The sequence below is a fragment of the Athene noctua genome, chromosome 19, assembly GCF_965140245.1.
Source record: "Athene noctua chromosome 19, bAthNoc1.hap1.1, whole genome shotgun sequence".
NCBI classification, from domain to species: Eukaryota; Metazoa; Chordata; class Aves; order Strigiformes; family Strigidae; genus Athene; species Athene noctua.
The window spans coordinates 8,802,087-8,829,292 of record NC_134055.1 but is presented as its reverse complement, the minus strand read 5'-3'; the positions used below and the strand labels follow the sequence as shown (position 1 = coordinate 8,829,292).

Here is a 27,206-nt window from a genome sequence, read left to right as displayed (position 1 = left end):
GCACCTAGTAACATTTTCCTTCCAATCTCTCTGTTGCATTAAAACCCCAGACTGCCAGCATGGTTTTAAAAGGGTTAATAGCAGGCGTGTGAGCAGAGGGAAGCCCTGGGGTGATGCTGGCTGGGATCCCCTTGCTGAATGCTGGAGCTGGGGTTCGCCATGGCAGTGCAAGAGGTCAGGCAGCCCCTCTGTGAGCATCTCCCCTCGGCAGCCTCCCCAGACCGCTCAGCCGAGCTGTGGCACACAGCTTTGCCACCTCCTTCTATTGCTCCTGTTATTATTTATATTATTTTTGTGATGGAAACCTTACCTATCGTCTTTACAGATTAAGACACAGCTATTTCCTCTGGACTGTTTCCACTGCCTGCAATTCTGCCCCCTTTTCAGCCTGGAAATATACTGAAAGATCATGCCAAAACACCTTTGCAATGCCCTGGCCACCCCCTCACTCTGCCAGTCACGGAAGCTGGGAGCAGGCAGGAAATTTGATATAACCTCTGGTTATTGTGGGTTATGCAGCACCTTTTTTAAATAGGCATGGAAAAATAAAGGGCCTAGAATTATTTTTTTTTTCTTTTCCTTTTTAATAAGCAAGTGCTATTGTGAAAGTAGTAATTGTTTTGTAGCCATGAGCATTTGAAAGCAAACAGGCCCATATCAGGCAAAACCATCCGTGGCTAGGGTGGGTGCTTTCAGATTTTTTAATAAATGAGTCCAGTTGGCGTTTCTGAGTGCGGGAGTCCATTTTATGATGAGATCAGGAGATTTTGGCTCTCTGGAAGGCTGATGTCATTAGACATTTTAAAAAAAAGATGAAGGATGCTCAGTCTTTGAAGGTCCCTTTTGGTGTTGGCTCAAACTGGGCACCACACTTTGCCTCAGTTTCTGGAGTCTCATCCCAGGGAGATTCAGTTGCCAAAGGAGATAGGATGTGTTTCAGCTCTCTTTCTTGGTCCTTCATGTGTTTGCTTCTCCTGCCAGAGGAGCTCAGTGCCTCAACAGAGGACCTGGGTCATCTCTTCTGTAACCCTTTGGCTCATGATTTTCTTCAAACCCACCAGCCCCAGAGCTGAGGGGCTCTGGGAAAGAAGCTGAGGGCAATAGCCCAGCAAACAGCATATCTACAAATAGCTATGAAGCAGTAGAGCCATGGGGAGGTTGCTTTGAGCTCAGAAGCATTCACACAGGAGACATACATTTTGAACCTTCTGCTTTGATTTGCCCAAACTTGTAAAATACGGAGGAGAGAAAACCCACCAAGGCAACCTGGTGCTAAACCTGCTGTAAACGTGCTTCCCCGAGCTTGACCTCTTTTGCTTGGCTTGGCCCTAAGCTTGCACTTGGGGATACCAGGCTGTGTGGGGAGGTCTCACACGCACCAGCCAGCACAGCTGGCCTGGTGGGGTGTCTTGTATTATTAACAATAATTAATAATAACAGTAAATTAACCTCTGTTATTTGCCAGAGGAAGTACAGAGAAGTGGGTGGTACCTGGATCCGTTGCATCTCTGGTGCTGAGCAAGGCCTCCCAGTTTCTCCAGCATCTGTCGTTTCCCTCTCCTGGGGAACATCTCAAATAACCAGAGGAAAAGAAATAAGGAAAAAATAATGGTTTGAGACAGGGTGGAGGGGGACAGTTGCCCCCACACCCACTTTCTGGAGCTTCCAAGGAGGTTCATGGAGCTGAGGAGACCATCGCTTCCCTGCAGCCATCCTCCCTCCTGGCTGCTCCCCACAGGCAGTCGTCTCTGGGGAAACACATTTGTCAAAACAGTTTTATTAATTTATTTATTGTGTTACTTTTTGGCTTCAGCATGGGTCAAAAATTACAATTAAGTAGAAAGGAGCATCGCTGAGCTGTTGCCTTGGCTGGGGTCGAGCACTGCTCTTGCTCCTGCTGGAGGCTGCCCCAAAGGGTGGGCTGTGCTGGGAGGGGGCAAGGTGGGGACTGAGAGAGCTTGGGGAGAGGAGGATTTTTATTCTCTTTTAGGTTTTTTGGGGTTTGTTGCTCTCACTGTAGCAGTAAGAGAGAAACTGGAAGGAGTTTGAAAGACAAAAAGTCACTAAAAATAGAGTGTGTGGGACTTTTACAGCTCCCCAGGGCTTTATTATTGAGCTGCCACACTGCCAGTGCCCGGAGCCGAGCTGTGATCCCTGTAACACACAAGCCAAGCTGGTGGCTGGGAGCTGGCTGGGAAAGGGTGGTGGGGGCAGCTGGTCGGATCCTGCCCCGCAGAATCTTTCCAGGGTGGCTGGGGCAGGAGTGGAAACCTGGATCCGGCTCCTTCTCTCTCCAAGAAAAACACAAGCACCTTCTTAGGAACTGGCTCAGCATTGCTCCTCTCCAATGGAAAAAAAGAGCTGGAGGAGGTGAACATGAAAAAGGCAGGGGAGAGCTGGAAGGATCCATGGATGGCCAGAAGTGGTGGGTGACCAGGGTGGGGGCTGAACCCAGTGCCAGCAGGGCCATCGCTGGGACAGTACCGGCTGGCAGATCTCCACGTACACAGGTTGTGCCAAAAAATCACTGCCTAATGCTCTGTCTCCATCTTTGCCCCTTGCAGATGTTCATTATGGAGAAGGCGGAGGGCACCCAGTGCAGCCTGCATGAGTTCAGCATCACCGGCTCCACCTATGCCCCCGAGGGACAGATGTGAGTGCGGGTCCCCTCTGTTTCAGGGTGGCCCTGGGCTGGCAGTATGGTTGGGGGGATGTGGGAGGGTCGAGCTCGCGGCCATGGCTGGGGGACCCCAGGCTCGCCCCGTGAGCTGGGGAGAAACAGGGGTTTTCTGTGGCGTTTGAACCCCGCCTATGGAGATACAAGCTGGGCACTGGGTTTTGGCCATGCTGGTCTTGCAAGAGTTGGGTGACTGCCCTTTGCTTTCGGTGGGAGCCAGGGCAGTTGTTTCACTGTCCCTTGCCAACAGCCCCTGCTCGATACGATGTGGGGGGTGCACACTCCAGCTCTGCCTACTGCCATCTCACCACCCAGCAAAGGGGCTCCCCCGTGCTCAGCTCTGCCTTCGTTAGCAATCCCAGGAAAACAAGCCTGCTTGTGATCCAGAGGAGATGGCAAGTGTGGGAATAGTGATGAACAAGGCTTTTCTCAGTACGTGTTCATTCTCCAAATTTCTGAAGCCTGTGCATTTTCAGTATTGGCCAGCAACTGTTGCCCCCACCCCAAGCAGGACCCAGGGCTGGCAGCTTGTCTGGGAGCTATGCCGCCGGCAGCGTGCCAAGGGACTTGCAAACAACTGCAAATCCCGGCAGGAAAGTGCTCCCTGAGCCCCGCATCCTCGGCAGGGACAGCCGAGATGGCTGCTGTGCCCGGGGCACAATCCTGCTGATGTCAGGACATGTTTCAGGGGAAATGTGGGCTTTGCTGAGCTGCAGCCGAGGGCAGGGCATGGGAGCCAGGGGCTTTTCCCTGGTGTGTTATTACACACAGGAGGATTTCTGCAATTGTGTTTGTTTATTCCCCCTCCTTTGAAAGGAGATGATGCTCCCCAGTGTGGGGAAGGTCTGGGAAGGAGGAAGATGAGAAGCTCAGCTAGTGGTTGGAGCACTCTCCACTCCCCTTTGCTTTGCTGTGTGATCCCAGGCACGTTCTTCACCACAGTCTCTTCTGTTCATCTGTGGAGCAACTATAATTCATCCCAGACTCAGACTTAATTTCATTAATATTTATAGAGCCAATCTGATCCTTGGCTAGGAATCTCCATTAAAAGGCAAGCCAGGTCATAAGCTGCTATCAATCAGTGCATTTCAATTAAATGGAGAAGACTGAGGGACTGAACGCATGTCTGCTAACCTCTGAAGCTCAATGTCCCCTCTCCTCTGGGGACTGCCTGCAGAGAGGCTCTGCATTGGTCTGCAAGCCCGCATGTTGCTTTGGAGTTTTGCTTCTGCCCGTGCTTGTATTGCACATCGAGGTGGGTTCAAGGGCTCACGTAGGTGTCAGGGAGAGAAACCTCCCACTCCTCCAGGGCTGGTGGGACCAAAACTCTTGTTTTGCTTTAGCCTGGCCTCAGTGTGGGGGATATTGTGTGCTTGACCTTGGCTTTGCGGGCATCCCTGTGCAACGCCAGCTAGCAGCACCTTTGCTGATGCTCTTCCCAGCACGTGGGTCTCGCCCAGCTCCGTGCAGGGACAGCTGATGATGAGGATGTATCCCCCGTCCCTTCCCAACAATATCCAGGGGATCACATGCTGCAAAAGCCATCTCCAGTATTTCCACCTTCCCAAACATCAAAACCCATCCCAAAATGCCTGTGGGCTCACTCCTCCATCCTCTGCCTTCCCCTGCCCCTGAGCCTGGGGCCAAGCAGCATCCTCTGAGCAGGAGGCAGCAGCTCTCCCCTGCCCGCTCTCAGCCCAGTGCAGCTTCTTGTCCCTCAGCAAACAGATTTTTCAGATTTTCTTGGCCGCTCCCTGTTTTCCGCTCCTAAGCTGTAACAAGGGCTCCAAAATGTTCTTTCCATTGGGAACCAGCAGTGGAATAAACTGATCCTAATAAATGCCTGACAAATTATTTTTCCAGCAAGCAGATGACCGGCTGGGTTTATACAGCTCTAACCTGCAGTTACCTCTTCTGAAGTGGGGATAAATTTTTATTTCCCCTGAAAACCACCGCTGCCATTTCTGCCACCAGGCAACGGGTGAGAAGCAGAGTCTGGCTTGACTGGTGCATTCAGGGCTGCTCATTTCCAGTTTGTGCTTCTTTACATAGCAAAAGAGCTGCTATTTAGGAAGCAAAGGCCACAGTTCACCACTTGCTTGGAAACAGCCACAGAAATGCAGTTGTTAAATTTGTCTGCTGCTTTTAAATGCTCCCTTGGGGGCCCTTGGGCTCACGGGAGCACAAAGCAGCATCACAGTGAGGAGAAGGGACTTGCTGCTGGTCCTACAGCTCCGCAAGATCCGCAGCAACTGGAAACGCCTGGAGGAGCGAACATTAACTTGAATTCATTTTCTCATCCATGATCTGATTTTGGCAGCCCCTGATTTCAGGTCCAGTGCTCTTTGGAGCTCCTCTGCAGTCCCCTTTATTCCAGGCCACTTCCAGAGTTTGTTTGCCTCCTGTGGTATTTTATTTGTAGCTAGTCCTGCTCCATTTGGTAAAGCACAAAATGCAAACCCAAGCATTTATTGCCATGCCCGGGACTTTAACTGGGCTCTTTCTCCCTCTTTTCAGAAAATTTTGTAAGGGATATGTAGGAGAAGCTGTATTATTTGAACGTGTAAGCTGGTGTAAGGCTTTGGGGGTTGTTTTCTCCCCGCAGCCTGAAGGACGAGCAGCCGGTGCAGTGCGGGCAGTACGACGGGCTGGTGGAGCTGGCCACCATCTGCGCCCTCTGCAACGACTCCTCGCTGGACTACAACGAGGTGCGGGGGGCAGCAGGGCCGGGGCGGTGCGGGGGACCAACGATGCTCTTCCCTGCACTTTGGGGTTTGTCCCTTGGGATGCCCTTCCCTGGCTTCAGCTCATCCCAAGCTCTGGGAGCAGCAGGATGATGCAGTGGGCGACAGCATCCTTGGTCAGAGCAGCAGGTAGAGGACGTGCTCTAAAGCTCCAGCTCCTTTTTTTTCTCTGCCCTCTAGTCCAAAAAAGTCTATGAGAAGGTGGGGGAAGCCACTGAAACAGCCCTGACGTGCCTGGTGGAGAAGATGAACGTCTTCAACACTGACACCAGCAAACTCTCCAAGGTGGAGCGAGCCAATGCCTGCAATTCGGTGAGTTGGGGGGAGGCTCCTGTGAGCTCCGGTGCCAGGGGACGGGAGGGAGAGGAGGGCTTTGGGACAACTGTTATTTGAGCAGTAACCACCTGCGATGATCTAAGGGATGATCTAAGGGATTGATCTGCCACAATTTCCTGGCTTGCAGGAGGCTGGGCTGTATTTGGAGCAGATAGATAGTGCAGCGACGCTGGGGGGGCCTTGGCAGGGCTAATGCCGGGGCCACAGGGACTAACCTGGGTCCACATGGAGCTCTGGAGCGGGTGATCCCTGAGGCTCAAAGCCAGCCCTGTCCCTGCTCAGCTGGGAGAGGCCCTGTTGCTGATGGCCAGAGCTCTGGCTGCAGATGAGGAGGTTTGGAGTTTTGTAGCTCTGCAGCAAATATTTGGGTGCCCAGTTTGCACTGAGCAGCCATCATCCATAGTGTGAACCAAACCCTGTTCCCCAGAGCCATGCCTGCCTGAACAAGGCTTGCTCTTTGGAAATATCTGGTATTGATGTGAAAATACCCCATGCTGACTCTTCCCTACTCCAGCTCTCCAGTGTCTCCCTGTCCTTCTGGTGAAAATACATTTATTTCATGTCTGGATTTACTCAGCTTTGGTATCGTGCCATTAGATCTTATAATGCCTTTGCTTGCTTGAAGGAAGGGCTTTCTGTTCTGGCATTTCTTCCCCAGATAGGTCTGAGCAGATCATAATAAATCCCCTGACTCCTTTCTGATAAGGGAGATGGAATTTCCCAGCCATACATCAGTCTGATAGATGCTTTGTTACATGTGCCCATCACTGCCCTTCCACTCAGATGCCAGGCTGCCTTCAGTCACTGGTGCTTCTCTCCTTACTCTTATGTTTGGGAAGGGACAAAAAAAACCTTCCTTCGAGTTTCCTGGCAATGTATCTTCGCTGCTTCTCGGTTTTGCTTCCCAGTAGCTCTGTGCTTTAAGAGCTATTTGGGGGGGGATTGGAGTTTCCACAGCGGCTGGCTGCTCCCAGGTGTCCTTGCTGTTGTGCTGAGTGTGCAGTGCCCAGCGGGGACAGCACTGCTTTTGTGGGCACAAAACTTCCCGCCTACGTGTGGTCACTACACTTGTACCTTCTGCTGGGTTTGGCCTTGGAGAGCCGCTGGCGTTTGCCTGGTATATCCACAAACAGTGCCTGCGTTTTGCATGAACAAATCCCCTTTGCACATCTCTCCACCTCCCCGGCTCCGCTTGCGGCTTTTTTTAGATTTAAGTTGCTGTGTAAAAAGCTGCTTCTGTCCCCATAGCAAGCAGCACCCTCCTGGCAACAAAAAATAATAATAATCATATAGGCAGTTGGGCCATACAGATCACAAGGTTGACATCAACATCCCTGCTGCCCTCTCCAGAAAATACTTTGGATCATCCCCAGGCACCCTGCTCATTAAATGGCTTTTCTGGGACAAGATGTGTCCTCCCAGGAGCCAGGCCCAGCTGCTGAGATGCCGATGTGGATGCACGAGAGGGAGTCTGGTCTGAGGAAGACTGGCTGCCATCTTGCTGGGCACTTGGCTGCTTAAGTAATTAACTAGTAGCAGTAGTAGAGCCTGGTTTGTTTTGGGAGGTGTTGGGGTGCCGGAGCCTGTCTGCAGGCACTGCCTGTGCCCATGGGTCCATGTGCTGGGGCAGCCTCTGCCCTGTCCTCACCCTGCAAACCCGCAGGTACCCTGTGAGCTAGTGATCATTACTGTCTAGGTGTCAGTCCACAGGACAATTAGCATGTCCTGAAATGAGCCTAATTAGAGTCTCAGCTGCAGAGCTGGTTAATTTGATGGGAACCAGTCCAGCCTCAGGTGATGTCAGTACTTCCCCTCCCTGTGGGTGCAGGATCAGGGCAAACCCCTCAGCTGTAACAAGTGGGATACAATTCCCTTTCCTGCAGCACAGCTGAGCCCAGTAAGGGGGGAAAGTCTCCCCCACCTCTCTGTCAAATGGGGCTTTATCTTAAGCTACAGCATCTGTTCGGCATCCTGTGTGGGATCAATGAAATAAAGGCCTAGCACACACTGGTGTAGTTGCAGGGGTTAAAATTCTTCCTAAAAATTGCATAGGGAAAGCTTCTGCTTTTTGCACTGTCCCATCCCTCCTGGGTCCTTTGGTTGCCCTTCTCCTCCCATCACTGGTGCTGTGCCGACTTGGCAGGGTTGTTAGCCAAGGCAGAGAGCACGGGCTGCTGTGTCCCTGCCATGTCCCCGCTCAGCCCCGCGCTGTCCCCGCAGGTGATCAAGCAGCTGATGAGGAAGGAGTGCACGCTGGAGTTCTCCCGCGACCGCAAGTCCATGTCGGTGTACTGCACACCCACTGGCCCTGGCCACAACTCCGCCAGCAGCAAGATGTTCGTCAAGGTAGGGGAGAAGGTCCACAGCACCCTGCAGGATCCTCCTTCCCCATGCACACCCCAGCAGGATTTGGCCCTTACTCTAGCAGGTGGTGATGCTTTGCAGTTTGTCTCCTCTCTCAGCTGTCTGGGGGTCCAGGAGCCAGCAGGTAGACTGGTCTGGTGAGGGAGGAGGTGAGTCTTTGCAGTATTGATAGGAAAGAAAGGAGGAAAAATGATTTAGAGGGAGGTGTTTAAGAGTTGGGTTGACCCAGCGCTGAGGGATATGGTGTAGTTGAGAATGGTCAATGTTAGGTTAATGGTTGGACTAGATGATCTTCAAGGGCTTTTTCAACCTAGATGATTCTGTGATTCTGAGGAAAAGGTGCTGAGTGTGCTGGTGCTGGGGCCAGGGCAGAGCTGCCCCTGTGCAAAACTTGGGCACTTGCCTTTATTAACAGCTTAGACTCTCCAGACACCAGTAATGCCCAAAGGGCAATGTCCAGCTTTCAACTGTAACCAGAAATAAAATAGTGTTTTAAAGGACATTTTCTTCCCAAGAGAAGAGATGCGCCCGGAATTTCTCCCTCCTGACTCTGAGAAGATTTGTATATTGTTATTTCTACTGGGAGATCTTCTCGGTGGTTGAACTCTGTCCTCCAGGTCAGGTCGGGACCCTCTGGAGCCACCACATCTGTGGCCCTGGTGGTCCTGGGCAAGCTTTTTTAAGAGGAGCGATAGAAGGATTGCAAGTTTTTTATTAAAAAGCAATGCTGGGGGTCCTTGTAAGGTCAGAAGGGGTGGGGTGAGATGCTGTGATGCTAAAGGACATGTTTTCCTGAATTGCAAAGGCATCGCAAGCATCCACTGAGCATCCCGCAGGCAGCACATTTTTTCAACAGAGATTTACAGCCCTAATCCCCTCCAGGTCTGAGAGGGGATCTGGGGCGTGGGAGTATCTCCGGCAGACGAGTAGGTTTTGCAGGAGACAGACGGATCCCCCCCCGAGCAGATCCTGCTGTCTTGGTGACCTGACGTGGGTTTGTCCTTCCCAACCCAGATCCCAGTGTGCTCGGTCGGAGGCTGCCATCTAGTGCGCTGAGCCGCTGTGCCGGGATTTGTGTGCTGGAGTTTTGGGGAGATTTCCTTCTTTGCCCAAACTTGGTGCCATCCCTCTTTCCGGCACTTCCGTCAGTGCTGGTGAGAGATGCTCATCCTCCAGCTTCATTGCAGCCCCTAAGCCCCCCACTCCTCCCCAGGGCGCCCCGGAAAGCGTGATCGAGCGCTGCACCCACGTCCGCGTGGGCACTGCCAGGGTCCCACTGACGGCCCCGGTGCGGGAGAAGATCCTGGGCCGGATCCGGGACTGGGGCATGGGCATCGACACGCTGCGCTGCCTGGCCCTGGCCACCCACGACGCGCCTGTCCGCAGGGAGACCATGCAGCTGCACGACTCCGCTGCGTTCATCCACTACGAGGTACGGCTCCAGGGAGTTTTTACCTTATTCCCAAAGTTTTCCCACCCACTTTCAGCTGCCCCAGCAGTATTTTCTCTCTGGTTTCTCTGTGGGCAGCGGGCAGTGCGATGGCTCAGCTCCTCCTTTGCAAACCCTGGTGCAGAGCTGCATGCAGTGGGGCCAGTCTCAAGGCCAACAGCCCTGTCCCACTGGGCATTCATCCCCATGGGATGACCACTGGGAGGGGCCTGGGAACTCCTGAGAGGGATGGGAAGGAGGCAATCAAAGTGAAAAAGTATGAGGAGCAGCAGAAGGGATGGGAGCGTCCCATTGCATTGGAGCTGTAGTGTGCATCCATGGGGCTGTTGGTCGGAAACCTTCTGAAAGTTTCCTCCCAGAGGAAATCCCTGTGCACAGGGGGGGTTCGTAGTGGTGGAGGGAAGTGGCTGCATCCAGAGAGGTTAATGTGGGTCCGGGGCTGTCCCCAACCCCCAGAACAACCTGACCTTCGTGGGCTGCGTGGGGATGCTGGACCCTCCCCGCAAGGAGGTCACCTCCTCCATCGAGATGTGCCGCAAGGCCGGCATCCGCGTCATCATGATCACCGGCGACAACAAGGGCACGGCAGTGGCTATCTGCCGCAGGATCGGCATCTTCTCAGAGACCGAGAACGTGGCCGGCAAAGCCTACACGGGCCGGGAGTTTGACGAGCTTCCCCCCGAGGCACAGCGGCAAGCATGCCGCGATGCCCGATGCTTCGCCCGCGTGGAGCCAGCGCACAAGTCCCGCATTGTCGAGTACCTTCAGTCCTTCCACGAGATCACCGCCATGGTGAGTCCCTCGGGGACACCCCGCCCCTCCGCGGTCCCCTCCTCTCCACCCAGCCCTATCCCTTGTGCCCCATTAATCCTGGCTTTGTGCAGACGGGCGATGGTGTCAACGATGCCCCGGCCCTGAAGAAAGCGGAGATTGGCATCGCCATGGGGTCAGGCACGGCCGTCGCCAAGTCAGCCGCCGAGATGGTGCTCTCTGACGACAACTTCTCCACCATCGTGTCGGCTGTTGAGGAGGGCAGAGCCATTTACAACAACATGAAGCAGTTCATCCGTTATCTCATCTCCTCCAACGTCGGGGAGGTCGTTTGGTGAGAGCCCCCCACACCGGGCACCACACTGGGGGATGCAGTGGTGGGGACACGTCCACTGGGGCAGGTGACCCGTGGTCCTGTCCCTGTCCCCTGCCCCTGGCAGCATGTGGTGCCCAAAGTTGTAACCCCAGGTACCAAACAGAGCAGCTGTTTTTCTCATGTTAATGTCTTGCCTATTTAAGCCCACGCCAGTGTCTAAGGCTGGTGCAGATATTTGTACACAGGCCGTTGTCACCAGGTCGCACTGATGCGCTTTGCATCAGGCCCTGGGCAGCTCTCCCTGTCCCTGTCCAGCCCTCCCTGTAAATCAGCACCATCCTCAGCAACGTGGGCACAGCCTTGGGGTCACTGGGCATCCTTTGCCCTTGCGTTTCAGCAGGGGTGTTTGTGCTGGGAATGGGAACCCACGTGGCCGTGGGGATGCCAATCGTTGGGTTTCAACCACAAAGCAAATGTTAACAGTGGGACAAATTTTAGCTGCAGTATTCAGTCCTTTATTTCAGGCTCCTATCTCAGGGGCTGTGGGTTCATCTGCAGGACTTTGGGTGAATGTTCAGTTTGGGGTGTCTGGAACCAGGGTTCCTGCTCACTTTCCTCTCGCATGATGCAGACACTTTCTCTGGCTACCCCAGAGCTCATCTAATTCCGCATCTCTGTCTTTTTAACCTGCAGCATCTTCCTGACAGCCATCCTAGGCTTGCCCGAGGCCCTCATCCCTGTGCAGCTGCTGTGGGTGAATCTGGTGACAGATGGGCTGCCAGCCACCGCTCTGGGCTTCAACCCCCCTGACCTGGACATCATGGACAAGCTGCCCCGCAACCCCAAGGAGCCCCTCATCAGTGGCTGGCTCTTCTTCCGCTACGTGGCCATCGGAGGTGAGCCCCCGCGGGTGCCAGTGGGCAGAGGACAAGGACGGGCATGGGGTAGGGGGCCCCTTGCTGAGTGCTGGGGGTAAGGGTGTCTCTCTCGGCCACAGTGTACGTGGGCCTGGCCACGGTGGGTGCAGCGACCTGGTGGTTTTTGTACGACGCCGAGGGACCACAGGTTTCCTTCCATCAGCTGGTGAGTTGGGAGGAGAACGGGCTGACACGTTGAACAGGTGGGTGAGGGCATGGATTCAGGCATGGATTCACACATTGGGGTCTTCTACCTTCTTTCTGTGGTTATTGTAATATTTCCAAATTGCTGGTGGAGGAGGTATTAATTTAAAAAGAAAAGCAAATTTTCTCCCTCAGGGTCATGTTTCCAGCCTTCCTTCTGCCAGCAATCAACTTGACCCAAAGAAGCTGAAAGTGGCTCCAGTACTTGATCCCGTATTGAAAAGGGATTGATTTTTACATTCCTGTAGGTCTGAACAAGGTGGTGGGAAAGCGGGTGCCATTGCACCCCAATGTCGCATGCAATGAGATGTGTTTTTGATGTGTGCTCAAACACCTTATTAACTGAACGTGAAAATCTCTGAGCCACTATCCAGCCATAACCCCAAAGCCCCAACCACAGCAGAAGCTGGGTCACTTTAGACAGTTTTATCAGTTGCTCTGAACTGTGAGACATTTAACAGCAGCCCTAATTTTCAAGGTTCACCATGTGCCCCCCAACCAGCCGACCTCTCCCTCCTCTTTCCTGTCTTTCCTACTCTGCTGCTCTGTCATGTATTTAGCTGCGGTTTCCTGTGCCAACAGAGGAACTTCATGAGGTGCACTGAGGACAACCCCATCTTTGAAGGAATCGACTGTGAGATCTTTGAGTCCCGATACCCGACTACGATGGCTCTGTCTGTGCTGGTGACAATCGAAATGTGCAATGCTCTGAACAGGTAGGGTGGCTGCAGGGGTGCTCTGTAGCTCTACGCATGGATGATTTTGTGTAGGGCCCCTTGGAGTTGGTGGACTGAGGGCTTTGCTTTGACTCAGCGGATCATTCAGATCATCCCCACAGGGGGCCACTGGGTCTGCTGTAAATAAACTCCTCCAAGCCAATGTGCTGCTGTTGATAGCAGTGGAGGAAGGACTGGATCCGCATCCGTTAGTGGGTTGGCTTTGTTAATGACCAGTGCTAATCTGTGCTTGGCTGGTTGCGTTGAGAATGGGTATCCAGATCCAAATTGCAGCAAAGCCTGAAGCTGAACAGTCTGGAAGAGAAGGCCTGTAGCATACGGCCCTGTACCTTGGAGAGGCCTTGGAACCCCCAGTTTGGGCGGGTGCAGGGAGCAGGAGGTTACTGGGGCTAACGCTGTCCCCTCGCTTTCACAGTGTCTCTGAGAACCAGTCACTGCTGCGGATGCCACCATGGCTCAACATCTGGCTGCTGGGGGCCATTGTCCTATCCATGGCTCTGCACTTCCTCATCCTCTACGTCAAGCCCATGCCTGTGAGTGCCCTGTGCCACCTCTGCGTGCAGCCCAGGGGTTCCTCCTGTGGATGAGGACATCCCAGGAGCAGTCTTTGGGTCTGGAAGCTTCTGGAATGGTTGTCCTCAGCTTGTGCCCTCAGGACCAGGTCCTGTGACATGAACCAACATGGGCACTGGGAGACACCCTGCCCCAGTGAGCCTTTACTTAAGTCAGAAGCTCTCCTTATAGGCAGTGCAAAGGGGTATGGGTATCTCAGCTCCTTTTGGAGGCATCGCCTCCTTTTGCAGTCCAAGGCTGGTGATGCCTCAGTTGATACTTAAAGGTGTTTAAGATGAAACAGTTGCTCTGCCCAGGAGGTTGCATTGTCCTTTGTTCCCTGCTAAGCACCTGTGAGCACATACAGTCCTACCCTTACCTTGTGCCTCACTTTCCTCATCTGCAGGAGAGATGAAGGATATAGTTTTTGACTGATCCTGGTCAAGACCCCCTTGGGCTCATGACAAACCTTGAAGAAATCCTGTTCTTTGGGCTATCTGGATCCTCCCTCCTTGTACCTGGGATGACCCTCTCTCAAGCTGTGCCATACAACAACCTGACCTTTAAAACAAACAAAAGAAATCCCACCTCCTTCCCCATTGACATGTCCAACCCATTCTGCCTTGCAGCTCATCTTCCAGGTAACCCCCCTGAGCTGGCCGCAGTGGGTGGTTGTAATGAAGATCTCCCTGCCCGTTATCCTGCTGGACGAAGGACTCAAGTACCTTTCCCGCAACCACCTGGATGGTGAGCACGGTCTGCACCCCACTTGGTTACGTTTGCTTCGTGCTCCCTTGATTGGGGTTCTTGGTGGCTTTGTGGACATCTCGCTCACCTCCTCCTCTCACGTGGTGTCTGCACCTGCATGTTCATCCACTTTTGCTGTGAAAAAGGGACTTTTTCTCCTACCCCCTTCCTTCCTGGGTGCCACGTCTGGCAGAGCAGTTAGTACTTACATCTGCTTGAAATACTCCCTTAAGAGCAGGAGCAGTAGATAAATCTGCCACGTGTGTTTATCCAGCTTCTCTCAAACCTCTGGGAACTGGATCCCTTCTCTTATAAAACAAAAATAAATCAAACACTGGTTTCCAACAGGAACCCTTCCATTTTTTCCCCTCAATCTTCCACCCTCTATGTCCATCCTTATCTTGTGTTTGCTGCTTCTATGTTAAGATCAAATGAGAGCTGAACACCTTATAAATTGGTTTTAATGGGGTTGTCCTTGGCCAGCATCTCTCAGGGTCCAGCCTGTGGCATGCACAGGGGAGAAGCAGCTCCTGTGACACTGGGGCAGCAGTTCCTGCATGCTCCTGGGCTCTGCTCTGTAAATCACAGCATGTGTTTAGGCAGCCCTCCAAAAAGATGATACTATCTTTTCTTTCATTTCTTACAAAGATGTTGCTGTGGGCGATATATCTGCAGGTTTTCCCTGCAGTGGTTGCGGGGCCGTGGCTGCTGAGCGGTGCTGTGCCTGCCATGGGGCTGGCCCCTCTCCAAGAAAACGGATTTTACTAATTTTTTAGAGTTTGCTTGTCCCAACAGTGAGAGCAGGAGGAAGGCAGGAGAGAGACTGTCCTGCCCGGGGAAGATGTAGTGGCTCTGGGGAGCGGATGAACAACCTGAGTGTGGGGACTGGATGTCCTTCCACAGCATCATCTTGCTCAAACCTTTCCTCATTCCTTAGGCAACCAGTGTCCTAGCAAACCTTTTGCCTTCACCCTTTAATAAAGACTCATGAAGGTTTTGAAAAGCCACTGTTCCCTTTCAGGGCTGAAGGCAGGTCTGTCCAACCCCATCAAGAAGGGATTTGGGTCATTGTAACAGCTCTGTTTGGTTTCTCATGGAGCAGAACTATGCAAAAAGCTGGAAATACAGGATGGGAAATTATTGCAAGCCGGAAACAATCACAAACTGTCTGTCCTCCCCATCAGCAGGTCCTGGTGCACTGCAGATGCTCACATCAGCTTGCTTTCTGCAGCAAGCTGGTGCATCACCACAGCGACTGCTCAGAGAAGCCTCTGATAAAAAACAGAGGTTCAGGGGCTCCTGTTTTCACAGACCAGATAGAAATTGTTTCTAGCATATTTTAATTTAATTGTTGCATCTCTCAACAGACTGCTGGGTGCTTTGGCTCACCCAGTTCTATTTTATCATATGATTACAAGCCTGTAGCAACCATTTTGTGCCGCAGCACTGGGTTGGGGCGTAGGAGAGCTGGTTAATTCCTGGCTGTTGCATCCCATGCATGCCCTCGGTCTTCACTTCACCATCTGTGATCTGGGGATGAGTTTGTCTTTCTCCCACACTTTGCATTTCTCTATAAAAACTCAGCACTGTAGAAGGAAGGGCTTTTCTTCGGCTCTGCCAGCACAGCTCCGAGCACAGTGGGGTTTCTGGCAGGTGTACGATCCTTCTGAGTCCCATCATACCAGCTCAGAGTGTTTCCTCCTCCCATGCCATGCTCCCGACATGCCAGGTCCTGTGAGCTGCCCTCATCCCCATGGTCACGATGCTGCTGATGCTCATGGGTCACTTTGTGTCTCACCCAGAAAGGGTTTCCCATTCAGTCACGGCTATGGGGCAAAATCATGCTTAAATCATCACATTCCTAATTCCTCTGGTCTTTGAAAAGCGAGCAAAAAAAATCTTAAAAAGCCACGTTTAAATGTGGTATTGTGATTTTTTTACCAGGCATTCTCAGGACGGTAAGACACACGTGGAGCGGGGAGCACCAGTTGAAAACCTGCAGGACTCCAGAGCAAGGGTTGGCTTTCTTACGTGTCTCATCCCTGAATGCCGTATCCCTGTGCTTCCCCCAAAGTCTTGCTTGTGTGTGGTGGGGACCTGCTTGGAATGTGTCTGGGTGCACATGGCTTGGAAAACCAGCCCAGGGACCTCGTACCCAGACAGGATCTCTTTTCCCACACTGGCCTCTGTGTTTTGCTTCAAAATAAGGTCTAAAAAGCCCATGAAGAGCCGTTTGCATAGCAGTTTTGGCCAGGGGCCAGGCTACTGCTTGGTCTGTGCAAGGCAATGCTTGTGGATGGTCTCCAGCATGGGATGTTCTGAGGGATGGCCAAGGGTGTTCAGTTGAGGGATGCAAAAGTATAGCTGTGAGTTCTGCTGATTCAGGTTTTACATGGAAAAGTTTCTCCTTTGATCAGATTTAGATAAGTCGTGTTTCCATTACGCTGGATTTTCCTTGTCCTTGAAGTGGCAGAAAGCTGAGACTCTTCAGTTTTCACCATGGTATCAGTGCTTTACATTCCTCTCCCCATCACCCCGGTCACCTCTGGCCTCTCACCTCACGTGCTCTGCATGTATTGCTGCCTTCATCCATCTCTGGCCCCTCTGAGGTTTCTGCTGTCTCAGTTTTGGGGGGCAATGTGGGTGTGAGATAGCAAGCAAAAGTGCATGGCTGAGCGAGGCTGGCTCGGTGCGACCTCCAGATGTTCTGGTCAGGAATGTGATGTTCTCCAGGGTCCTCTAAGGGTTCTGTCACACAGATACACACTGGCAGACTCACAAGGGCTGGCCACCCTCAAGGACCTCTTGCCCTAGTATTTTTAATATTTGCCATGCTCTATGAATTTAAATGTATTGCTCTCTGAGCCCTGTGGCATGCAGGAGGAAGGTTTCCAGGCATCTGTGCCAAGACCTTGCAGAAGTTTCTTTTCTGAGTGGTTCTCAAAAGGTACCAAATCCAGACAGGACAGTGAGATAACCCCGCTGCTCACATCCCTCCCTCACCATCAGCCCACTGCCGTGGCCACCGCGCTGCCCTCCTGCCTTCCTGCACTGTCCCTGGGCGGCCTCATCTTCACCATCTCCAACCAAACCCATCGCAGATGTCGATGTTACCACTGTGGTGTTTTCACTTGTTTTCAACATGTTAAGTAGCAGGGCCTGCCGGGGTGCTCAGGTTTCACCATTTCTCACCTGTGCCAGGGTAAAAGCAGGGGTAAGTCAAGGAACAGATGTTTTCTGCCCCACAGCTGCCCCAACAGCAGCAGCGTCACTGAAAATCAGAAGTTTTGATGCACAAGAATTGTCTCGGTGTGTTTTGTGGCAGCTGAGTGTTTATGCAGCTGTTTGTCCTTACGCCCAGTGAGGATGGCAGCCCCCAGGCGAGTTTGCAGGAGCTGTGAGGTGGTGGCCACACTGTCTGGGTACCTTTCCCCTCCCCGGTGGGCAGCACTGGGCCTCGCAGCCTCCTGCCACCACAACTGATGTACAGGCAAGATTGGACCCTCGGGTGAGCATCTCCACCGCTGACAGATTTGGCCGCTTATCTCAGCAGTGTCAGCTTTATGCTTTAGCATCCTCCCGGAGGAGAGCAGCCAGCAGCGGTGGCTGTGTGGTGACAAGTGTGTGTCATGCTCCCTGCCAGGGCCAGCCAGGGCTCCGCATCCCTGAGAGCTCAAAATCTGCAGGGACCAAAATCTCCGTGTCCCATCACAAAAACCCTCCAGCATGTAGTGAAAAGGAGCCGCTCGTCCTCGTCTGCCCCGTGCACCCACACCTGGGGGTGAGGGCAGCCCCCAGGAGCACGGGGGCTGCCGCAGGCACCCGCTCTCCCTGCGGAGGAGGCAGGCATCCCTCTCCCTGGCGTGGCAGGGAGCCGGGAGCGAGCACCCGCGGCCGTGGCCTGCCCTTGTAGGGTAATCTCTGCGTGGAGCTACCTTGGCCAGGCGCTGGCGCCGGGGGAGGAATGCATCCCCATGGGCCAAGTTGTTCGCTTGAGCTGTGGGATGCTCTGAAGGAGAGGGGTGCTGCACCTTTCAGTGCTGGAATCTCACCAGACAGGATTTTACAGCTCTGCTGCCTTTTTAATTTGCTTTTTATTACCCCCTCTGTCTTGGTTTTTCTTGTGCACATGCACGTGCCGTGTTTTAGAAATGGAAGAGCAGAGGGAAGCTCTCGGTGCTGCTGCCCTGGTATTGCAGAGGCATGGAGAATTTCCCTTTTGGTTTTCACTGGGGTCTGGGGTCTTGACTGAAGCTCAGGCTGCTCCGGTGCAATGGGGCAGATGTGCAATTTTCAGAGCTACAAGGGCTGCAGTTTTTCCCTCGGTGGAGAGAGTGATCCAGGCTGGCAGCTGGAGCCTGCATCCCTCCAGCATCACCTTTTACAGGAACACGTTAAGAGGAAAGTCAAAAGCAATAAGGAAAAGCCTCCCAAAAAGCCTCAGTTGTCCTGGTGGGGCGCAGATCTTGTAGGAGATGAGCTCGCATTGTTCAGTTGCAGGTTTGTAACAGTTGAAGGGCTGTGATACCCCTGAAAAATTTGGTGTGAGGCAGGATCCAGATGGATCATTCCTGCCCTATCATTCCTGTAAACAGGTCTCTGCATCCCCCCTGCTGCTGTCACTAGCATGCAGAGAGGAGAGCCAGGGACCCACATGGAGAGACCTGCACCCTATTAAAACTAAGTGGGTGCCAGACGCTCGCCTGACCGCAGTTCTCACAGAAACACCTCTATGCTGGGGGTGTTACTTAGAGGCCTGAGAGTAACATTTTGAAGACCATCCACCATGGTTAAACACTCACTGTTGGCACTGCAGCCATGTCCCTCTCCTGTCCCTCCTGCTGCACGGCATGAACCCCACCCCTAACCCCCCACCCCGTTTGCACAACCACAGGGTGAAGCATTCAGGGGAAGCACCGTGGTGGGCAAATAACCCCCAGCGTGTCACCTGTCGGGGTCTGTTCAGCTGCCAGGGCTGCTGAAGAGACACCCCTGCAACATAAAGGAGATGAATTTTCATTATTGCAATGAGATTTAATTCAGTGTGGTCACCAGCATCCCTGGTTTGCTTGGGGGGCGCAGTGCAGAGGTCATCCAGAGAGATGCTGCCGTTGCAGCATCAGTTTTGTCTCAGGACACGAGGGTTGGGCTCTCCAGCCAGTGCTGGAAAGAAATTTTGGCAGAAGTTGCGAAAAAGTTTTTTTTTTTTTCCCTCTCTCTCCCCTGATGTTTATTAATTCCCCTGGAAGCTTGTCAGCACCAGGGCTGGCAGCAGTCGCAGAGCCTCACTGGTAACCCCAGGCAGGACCCCTATTTATCAAGAGCACAGTATCAGTGGTCCTCTGTGAGATGTGTTTGGTGATGTGTGCAACGATGAAAGATAGAGAAATATGGTCACAAGATTCATGATAAGTGATTTTTCTAACTCTTCTCAGAAAGCTGCCTTGTGGGTGGGTTTTTTTAAGCAAAAAAACCCTGTTCTGGGCAGACCAAGCTGCCAGCAGGGTCTCTCCCAGCCCTGGGCTGAAGAGTAGCTGCTGCCTCGGGGGGGCAGGGATGCTGCTGTCCACTGCTTGAAAATTGGGGATCTAGTTGTGAGTCAAGCTCTGGCAGGGATTTCAATGCTGCTCACAGAGTTCAGGCTGAACCCTGCAGCTTTCCTTTCAGGCTGCCTGTTGCCTTCCCTGTGCGGTTCCATCCGTCGGTGGGGTGGGAGAAGGGAGGGCAGCCCTGGGGTGGCACAGCCTCTGCAATGGGGGGTTGGTCCTTGCTAGTCGTTCTGGAGGTATATATGGATGTAAATATATATGTAGCATGTGTAAGTGGTGTCAGCTCATGGAGCAATATCCATCTATCTGGCTGCAGCAGGGACAGGGCTTTGGGATGAGTGGTGGGATGCCATGAGTTTCCTCTTCTCTGCACTGCTGCCTTTCTCTGGGTGCTGCCTGATGCTCTTGGTAGGAGCAGCGGTGGGGGATTCCTGCCTGCTCATCTTCCCGCTGTTCCTGCTTTCGTGGCTCTGACTCATCCCTTTTCCTACATCCCTTCCTCACCTGGGGACCAGCATCCTCCTCCTCATGCCAGCAGCTGCAGTCAGGCCAACTCTGCAGATGGGATCCCAGGTCCCTCCTGGGATCAACCCAGGAGCAGCCACTCTTGATAAAAACAGGGAGCTGGTCTGCCTTTGAACCCTCACCAATTCTTTTTCTCTTTTTTTTCCTTCATTTCAGAAGAGGACAAGAAATGAATGACACAAAGAAAACACTCCTACCTGAAGGATCCTTAACTTGTAACTCGGACTGAAGTCTTGCATGCGTGACCATCGCTAGAAGCCAGCAGGACATGCATGTGTCCGACTATCAGACAAATGCGGGTGAATCATCGAAAAGAAAAATACTGATTTTGTTTTGTTTCGTAGCTTTCTTTTTCCTGTACATAAGAGTGCAATTACTGGACAGCTGGCGTAGGGTTTGGGGACAGAGCTGTGTGGACCTGGGTCGGCATAATGCAATTCCTTGGGGATTTGTTCCTGCAAAATTTGAGAACCTCTTTCCAATTTTCACCCTGACTGGGTGAGGTCAGGCAAGGTGTCCTTCATGGGAGATCAAGGCGGGGAGTCGGGATTTTAGGGAATACACTGAGTGCGGGCAGGAGGCTCCATCCCCCAGCGGGACGGGATGCGCAAGGGCAGCTCGCGAGGCTGGGAAAGGCTTGGCGGTGGGCGAGGGCAGGGGAGGGGCCGTGTGTTGGGGTCACCAACCTTCGGTGATATCTGCAGTGTCAGTGGGCACATCGCTGCAGCTGCTGTGCTCTGCTCTGTGGCTGCAGTGCCTGCGGGCTGCAGCAGCTGGGAACAGCCTCACAGCGTGAGCACTGGTGGGGGGGGTCTCGTGGGCGCGGGTTTATACGTCAGGGTCAGGTGCATGCGACTGAAGGTGAAGCTCTCCTCTTTATCACACTGTCCTGTTTGACCCCCGTGTTGTGGAAAGCCTGCACCTTCTCAGGTTCATCCGACACCAAAGCATGACGTAGTCTTGTCTGTTCTCCTCCAGCCGGTGTGTTGTTAGATCCCATCTGCACTATTTAAGCCGTAGCCCTCTTCCTCATAGGGGCAACCATTTAAAACAAAGCATGGGATGACCGACTTTGCATTTCTCATGTCTACCGGTCCCTCCTGGTCGCATTTTCTTTCCTCAGTTGATTTTTAACTATTTTCTAGCAGGAGTAGAGCTTAACTCCTTAGGAGTTTACGCAAGAAACTTCCATGAGTTCGTGTCCTCTGCTTCGGAGGACATTGTTGTCTTGCACAGGGCATCCTTGACACCAGTGATCCACCTTTGAGACGGGAATGAATGTATGCTTGTACATAACGTCGTCCTTCTCCATGAAGGTGTTTGTCATGGCATCCCTTTTTATAAGGCACCAACTTTATTTTATCCTCTTGGGATTTTTCTGCAGCAGGAGTGACACGGGCTGCAGCGAGGGTCTGGGGATCAGGAGTGGATTTTGGAATCCAGTAAATTGATCTTTCTCCATTGAGCTGTCTTAGCTGAGAAGCTGATAGCAAGTGATTTCTTCTCCACCTCTCCAAATCCACCCTCCTGTTTTCCTCACGTTCCCCTATGATCCGTCCTGGTGATATCTAGCTAGCCAAACCCTTTATCTTTCCTTTCTCTTAAATTCCAGCAGCAGCAGTAGAGACAGTGTTTTGGATAGAATTTTGCTCCTTTGCTGTTGGGTTTTTTCTTTTACTTTTTCCCTCTTAAAGGCTTCCAGTGCTTTTCTGTTTCTCTTTCACCTGGGCAAGAGTTACTCTTCCTCTGTACAGTAGGTGCCAATTGTCATCCCTCCTTTCTTTTCTCCATCACCAGCATTGAAGATGAGCAGAGCCCCCAGACCAATGGGAATGTACAGAATTGTTATACTACTGAGCTGATTTAATTGTACAGAAAACCTTGCATGAAATGTTGTTACTGTATTTAATATATAATGTATTCAAGGAATTTTAATATGGAGCTCTTAAAAAAGATCTTTATAGATACTCTGTGGTTAGAAGTTGCTGATTTTTTTTTTTTAAATATTATTATACTTTGTCTTGAAGTTTTATTTTTCAAATGCGGTCTAATTGATTTAATTGGTGATCCCATGGAGCAACCAATTCCTCTTTAAAGATTTTCACTATGGATGACACTGACCCTGGCACAGAGGACCAGGGCATGACCCAGGTACTGCTTAAGCCTTCAAAATAAGGCTTCAGTAAGGCTAACGCTGTCGATATGTTGTTTGCCATTCCCTGAAAGGCTGGATTTCACCTTATTTTAGTACAGATCATCTCCAGCTCTGTGCTGGGAAAGAACCAGCAGGAATTTAATCTAGTACTAGATCAGTGACTTCAGAGGAAATTGCTTCTGTGTTTCCCTGAGGCTGAAAACCAGTTTGGGAGAGGCTGGACTGGATTTAGAGCATCTCAGCCGTGTTCGTAGGGTCCAGCGGGGCTTTCAGCTGCCCGATGGCTTCTCCCTGGGGCACGATGGTATGCAGCGACCTGCTTGGACCATCCACTCTGTATTGCACCACCTGAGTTACACTGGTCTCCCGGGGCTTAAGGTCTGGTGTAGGATTATTAATTTCACCCAAATACGTATGTTTGTGGAGAAGTTTCTTGTATAAAAGTCCCACTAATGAGTATTGAATAATGGATGGGAATCTCCAATGTGAGGAGACAGAAAAAAAAAAAAAAGAGCGAGCTCTGTTTCAGAGCAGAGCTGAAGTAACGAAATTTTAACTCATTATTAAATTCCTGCTGGTAAGTTTTGCTTAGTCTCACTTGACAGTGGAGAGGTGGAGGTGGTTGTAGCAGGCATCCTTCTTAATCCACAAACAGAATAGCTATTTGAAGAGATGCTGACTTTGTTATCTTATTGTTGACAGAGATGCCAAGTTGCTGTTATTTTGTCATTGATGGAGATGCCACACTGCTGCGAGCCTGGGCAATGTCCATCTGCTTCTGCAGCTACTGGGTTGCAGTTGTGAGTTACCAAAACCCAAGCCATCCCGGGCAAGAAACCAGAGCTGTGTCCCAGCCAAAGGCTTGTTCTTTCCAGCAGCAGCAGCAAATTGCACTTGCATTTATAATGTAAGCCTCTAGATCGACCTAGAAAACAGTGCAGGAAATCTGCACCAAGGCTACCTGGAGCAGGCATCCCCTTGCTAGGAGGGACCATTTCCTCCTCTGAACAGTTGACCACATCTCTCTCTTTCCTCCCATCCTTTAATTACTTGGAATACAGGTTTCACTCCATGCTTTTTGATTACAGAGGTTTATAATTCAAATATTTTAATGAATTAGAAAAATAGCTCTAATTATTTTTCCTTTATGCTTTGGTGAAGGGTCAGGACAAATCACGGAGTAGTTATTTATTACATATATGCCACCAGCAGCGTGCTGGGCACTTTTACAAGCTAGAGCATGTTCTTGTGCAGACTTGGAGATCCCAGAGCCAAGACCATCACTTTAGGATCAGGTCTTGTGTCTTACCAATGCATCCGACTGTGTGCAATACAAGGGATCTGGGCACTGGGTTTTGCCCAAGAACTTGTTAAAAAAAGCAACTTAGGGGCAAAGCCTCTAGGATCCTTGCTTTTTTGACAACGGAGTTTAGGAATTCTTTCCTTTTTAGTTTTGTTTTGATGGTGCTGCCTGGCATATTCAAAGTTTTGAAATAAAACCTAGGTCTTTCCAGTAAGACCTTTAGCATCGGTGAGCTGCTGTGACAGATCCTCCACACGCATGGAAGCAGCGATGTGCGATGTACAACAGAGGATGCACAGGGATGGCAGCGTGGTGTGTCCACAAGCACTTTATACTCCTTTCTCAGGGGCCAGGCACGTGCTGGGTTACAGCACCTGGGGGGGGGTCAGCTTTGGGCAGCAGCTGTGAAAATTCTTTTGTGCTGTTTTGGTATGTCATGTCATTGCGGCCAGTCGTGGATGAGCTCTTCCCCTTTGGCGTGTGATACCATCAGGAGGCATGTTGGAAAAGGAAAAAGAGAGATGTTCTTCAGAGAAAAGAAGTACTGCATCCTACATTTTATTTCTGTCATGTGACCAGTGTATGGCTCAGGGTCTGGATGAGGTTTTTGATTTGTGTGTTTGAGATTTTGGCACTGTGAAGATGTTGTATGTGTGTTTGTGATGCTCTGCTCAGCCAAGGTTGGATGGTGCCACCGGGTGCTGGAGAAGTCAGGAGGGACAGGCTTTACTAGAGGGGCTGGGGGACTTCATTCCTGTAAGGGCATCAAATATGGGATTGAACTGGAGTCTCTGCTCATGGTGTGGTTGGCAGAAGTAGCCAGAGGAGCAATAGGAAAACTCAGCAGCAATTTTTGGTCCCTCTTTTGTATGTCCGGTTGGTAGTGCTGCTTCCCAGTCAGGGTCCTGCTCCACCAAAACTCCTCAAATAATTGCTGTGCCGGGGCTCAGGCTAATGCTGACCTGGTCGGTGGGAGATGTTCATGGGGTTTAGTGACCTTGGCATCATATCGCTCCTCGAACTCAAACACACAGGAGTCCCCAATACCAACTCTTAAGACTTACTGTGCATTTTTGTCCATATGTGGCATGGCCATCACCTTGTCTGAATGATGCCGAGATACAGCCGTCCCTGTCCAGTCCCACCTGGGCTTTCTTTCCCTACTTCTGCAGTGGCAGTTTCTGTCAGGGCTTGTCCCTGGTGGGAAGACAGCCCAGGGTTCAGGTTTTTGAGACAAAGGAGAAGGGCTTCACTCCATGCAGAGCTTGAATGGCACAGTTTGGGCTAGAGTTTGCAGGGCTGCAGTGAGGGAGGGGACACACAAGGTAAATTGTGCTCCCTGGACCTGTCCTCTCGGTGCCATTCAGCTTTTGGTATGAGTGGGGCATTAAATGAGCCTAAATCTGTGTGCACCTGAAGCGATGGGAACATGGGTACCCCCGGCTGGTGTCCGAGCTGGGTCAATCCAGGTGCTTGGGACCAAGAGGAGGGCGACTTCTGAGCTGCCAGCGGGTGCCCTCTGGCTTCAGTCTGGGAATATGCTGATTTTTTTATATGAGATGCCTGAACAGCCAAATCTAGAAATCTCTGAGTTTGTGCTTCGTAGCAAAAGGTAAATCCTTATATCTTGGGGGGGGCGGGAGGGTGTTATCTGAGGGGTAGAATTGAAAGAAACAAGGTTTCCTATTTTATTATATGAGAGATATTTTTCCACTAAATTACTGCTTCCTAAATCATGTCCTTTGTCCAGCTGTAAATAGCCAGGTGTGCCGTGAAGATGTGGGAAGGCTCCTCGTGGTCACATCCATACAATCCACTCTGTTCACACAATATTGGGCTGATTTGTTTTATACTTATGAAATTACAGAAATAAAAGCAATTTTACTGGATGACTCTGGGTTTGTTTGGGGGTGGGGTGGGGTGTTGTTTTATTAATTTTTTTTGTTGTTTTTTTACCCTATTTGTGGCCAATTTGGGGGACATTTGGGAGCCCATGGAACTGTACAGAGTGCCTGAGGGCATTCTTCAGCCGTAAAAGGAGCTGTGCTCACCAGATCAGGATTTCTTGTGGGTTTTCAGAGCAGCCAAACTAGAAATGGAGCTGAGTTTGTCTCTGGCATGGGACGACAAAGGCGAAATGAAAGGAGTGGCATGATATGACTGTTGGGAATTTTTTTAAGTACCAGCTAATTCGCTCTTGGGGCACAAGAATACAAATAACAGTGCTAATTTTGACTGTATCCAGAATAGTCCTCACCTTATCTCCCCCAGCTGAGAGAAGAGGTTTAAATAAGCTCTGCAATGACCTCCAAAAGAAATAGTTATTAAATAATAATTAAATAACTTGGCCTCCTCTGGGGGTATGGCACAGGGCCTCAAGTCCATGCGTTTCCATCTGCATCACCCAGAGCTCTGCCCACGGTCATGTTTTAAGCGGAAAATCCTGCTGTAGCTGCAGGTTGTGTTATGGAGCAAATCTGGGTTCGTGGCAACATCTGCCCATGGTGCATCTTTGCTGATATGTGGCTCCATGTGCCCCTTCCCAGTGCTATGAGCAGGAGAAAGGTGCTGCACCAGGTAGACCAAAACCTTTATAACCCAAAGGGGGTTACAAGAGGGACATGGAACTCACAAGCAAACACTGGTTTTTGGAAAGGGCTATTGCTTGGCCTCCTCTTTCCAAATGCAGATCTGGTGTCTAGTGTTGATGCATGAGGGCCACCACTGCCATGGCTGGAGGTGACCCTCAAGCCAGTCCCCTGTACCAGCTGCTCCTGAGGATGCAGCACTGTCTCAACTCGCAGCAGTGAAGGCAAAATCCCCCAAATTCCCCACCTGATGCTGCATCAGTCCCTGCACCCCTGGGGACCATCACCACTGGGGCTATGCATGTCTTTCAGAGGCATGATACAGAAAACAGTTGTTACTCCTAAAAAACCCCCAAAGGTCCCTGTACCCCATGGCAGTGTTCAGTTGCCCCACGGGATGTGCGTGCCGTGCTCCAAGCAGCTGCAACAGGCATAGGGCTGCTGACACGTTTTGGTACCCCCAGCATCTTGGGGTCATGTGTTTGCTTTGGCATTGGCTAAACCATGGCCGAGGTATTTCTGGAGAGACGTGTTGCTGCAGCAACCGGGGATGGAAATGACACTTCTGTGGGGTGAGTACCACCAAAAACATCTGTCTGCGCCAGGGCGTCACAGCACGGGACGGGCACGGAGCAGAGCCAGCCCTGATGGGAAGGAGCGAAGAGAGGTCAAGGACAAGTTAAAATTGGAAAGAAAACTGAACATGCTGTTTTGTAGGATTTTGCTTGCTCTCATCTGCCAATTTTTTTCCACTCCCCCTTCCCATTGCCAGCGGGGCAGTGTGAGCATCTCCTCCAGCTAGCGGGGGCAAGGGGGTCTGTGGTGGCCAAAACTGCTGGGAAGAGCCACCAACTTTCAGGGGCCCTTCTTGGCAACCTCAACCACAGCAGGTCCCCTTTGCATCTGCCATCATACTTTAAATCTCCTTGCCACCATGTTATTCCTTCCCATCCCCAGATTTGCAGCGTGCTGCACATTTTTGAGCTGAAATTCAGAGCTCCATGCTGGAAGCTGCCAAGCATTAGTCTGGATTGTGTAATGAGCTTCATCTATTATTTTTATCTTTTTTTCCCCCAGATAAGTTTTTGAAAAAACAATGTCTGAGAGCCTGGAAGGACCTGGTAGCTTTTATGCCTACCACATCTTTGCTTTCCAGGGTGCAGGTGGGCTCGAGCCTCTTGCAGAGGCTTTTGGACAACTCTTTCTGTGCCCCAGCAGCTCCTCCATCCTCTGGGTCTATGTCCCAGCTCGAAGCAAAATTGAACTCACAT

At 51.5% G+C, this 27,206-nt stretch overlaps 1 protein-coding gene across 2 annotated transcripts in view; it reads left to right on the top strand.

Moving 5' to 3' along the window:
• The window catches only part of ATP2A3 (ATPase sarcoplasmic/endoplasmic reticulum Ca2+ transporting 3), a 58,803-nt gene extending 33,567 nt beyond the window's left edge, over positions 1-25,236 (top strand). The window contains exons 9-22 of one of the 2 annotated variants that reach the window (XM_074922519.1): positions 2,565-2,653; positions 5,283-5,385; positions 5,602-5,733; positions 7,978-8,103; positions 9,335-9,553; positions 10,028-10,363; positions 10,456-10,676; positions 11,352-11,554; positions 11,656-11,741; positions 12,362-12,495; positions 12,932-13,049; positions 13,698-13,815; positions 15,760-15,832; positions 20,046-25,236. In XM_074922519.1, coding sequence (XP_074778620.1) covers positions 2,565-2,653; positions 5,283-5,385; positions 5,602-5,733; positions 7,978-8,103; positions 9,335-9,553; positions 10,028-10,363; positions 10,456-10,676; positions 11,352-11,554; positions 11,656-11,741; positions 12,362-12,495; positions 12,932-13,049; positions 13,698-13,815; positions 15,760-15,832; positions 20,046-20,118 — 2,031 coding nt within the window. In that variant the 3' untranslated portion in view covers positions 20,119-25,236. The remainder of the gene's footprint in view (positions 1-2,564; positions 2,654-5,282; positions 5,386-5,601; positions 5,734-7,977; positions 8,104-9,334; positions 9,554-10,027; positions 10,364-10,455; positions 10,677-11,351; positions 11,555-11,655; positions 11,742-12,361; positions 12,496-12,931; positions 13,050-13,697; positions 13,816-15,759; positions 15,833-20,045) is intronic. The other variant, XM_074922520.1, reaches the window with a different exon arrangement.
• Positions 25,237-27,206: the final 1,970 nt, after the last annotated feature.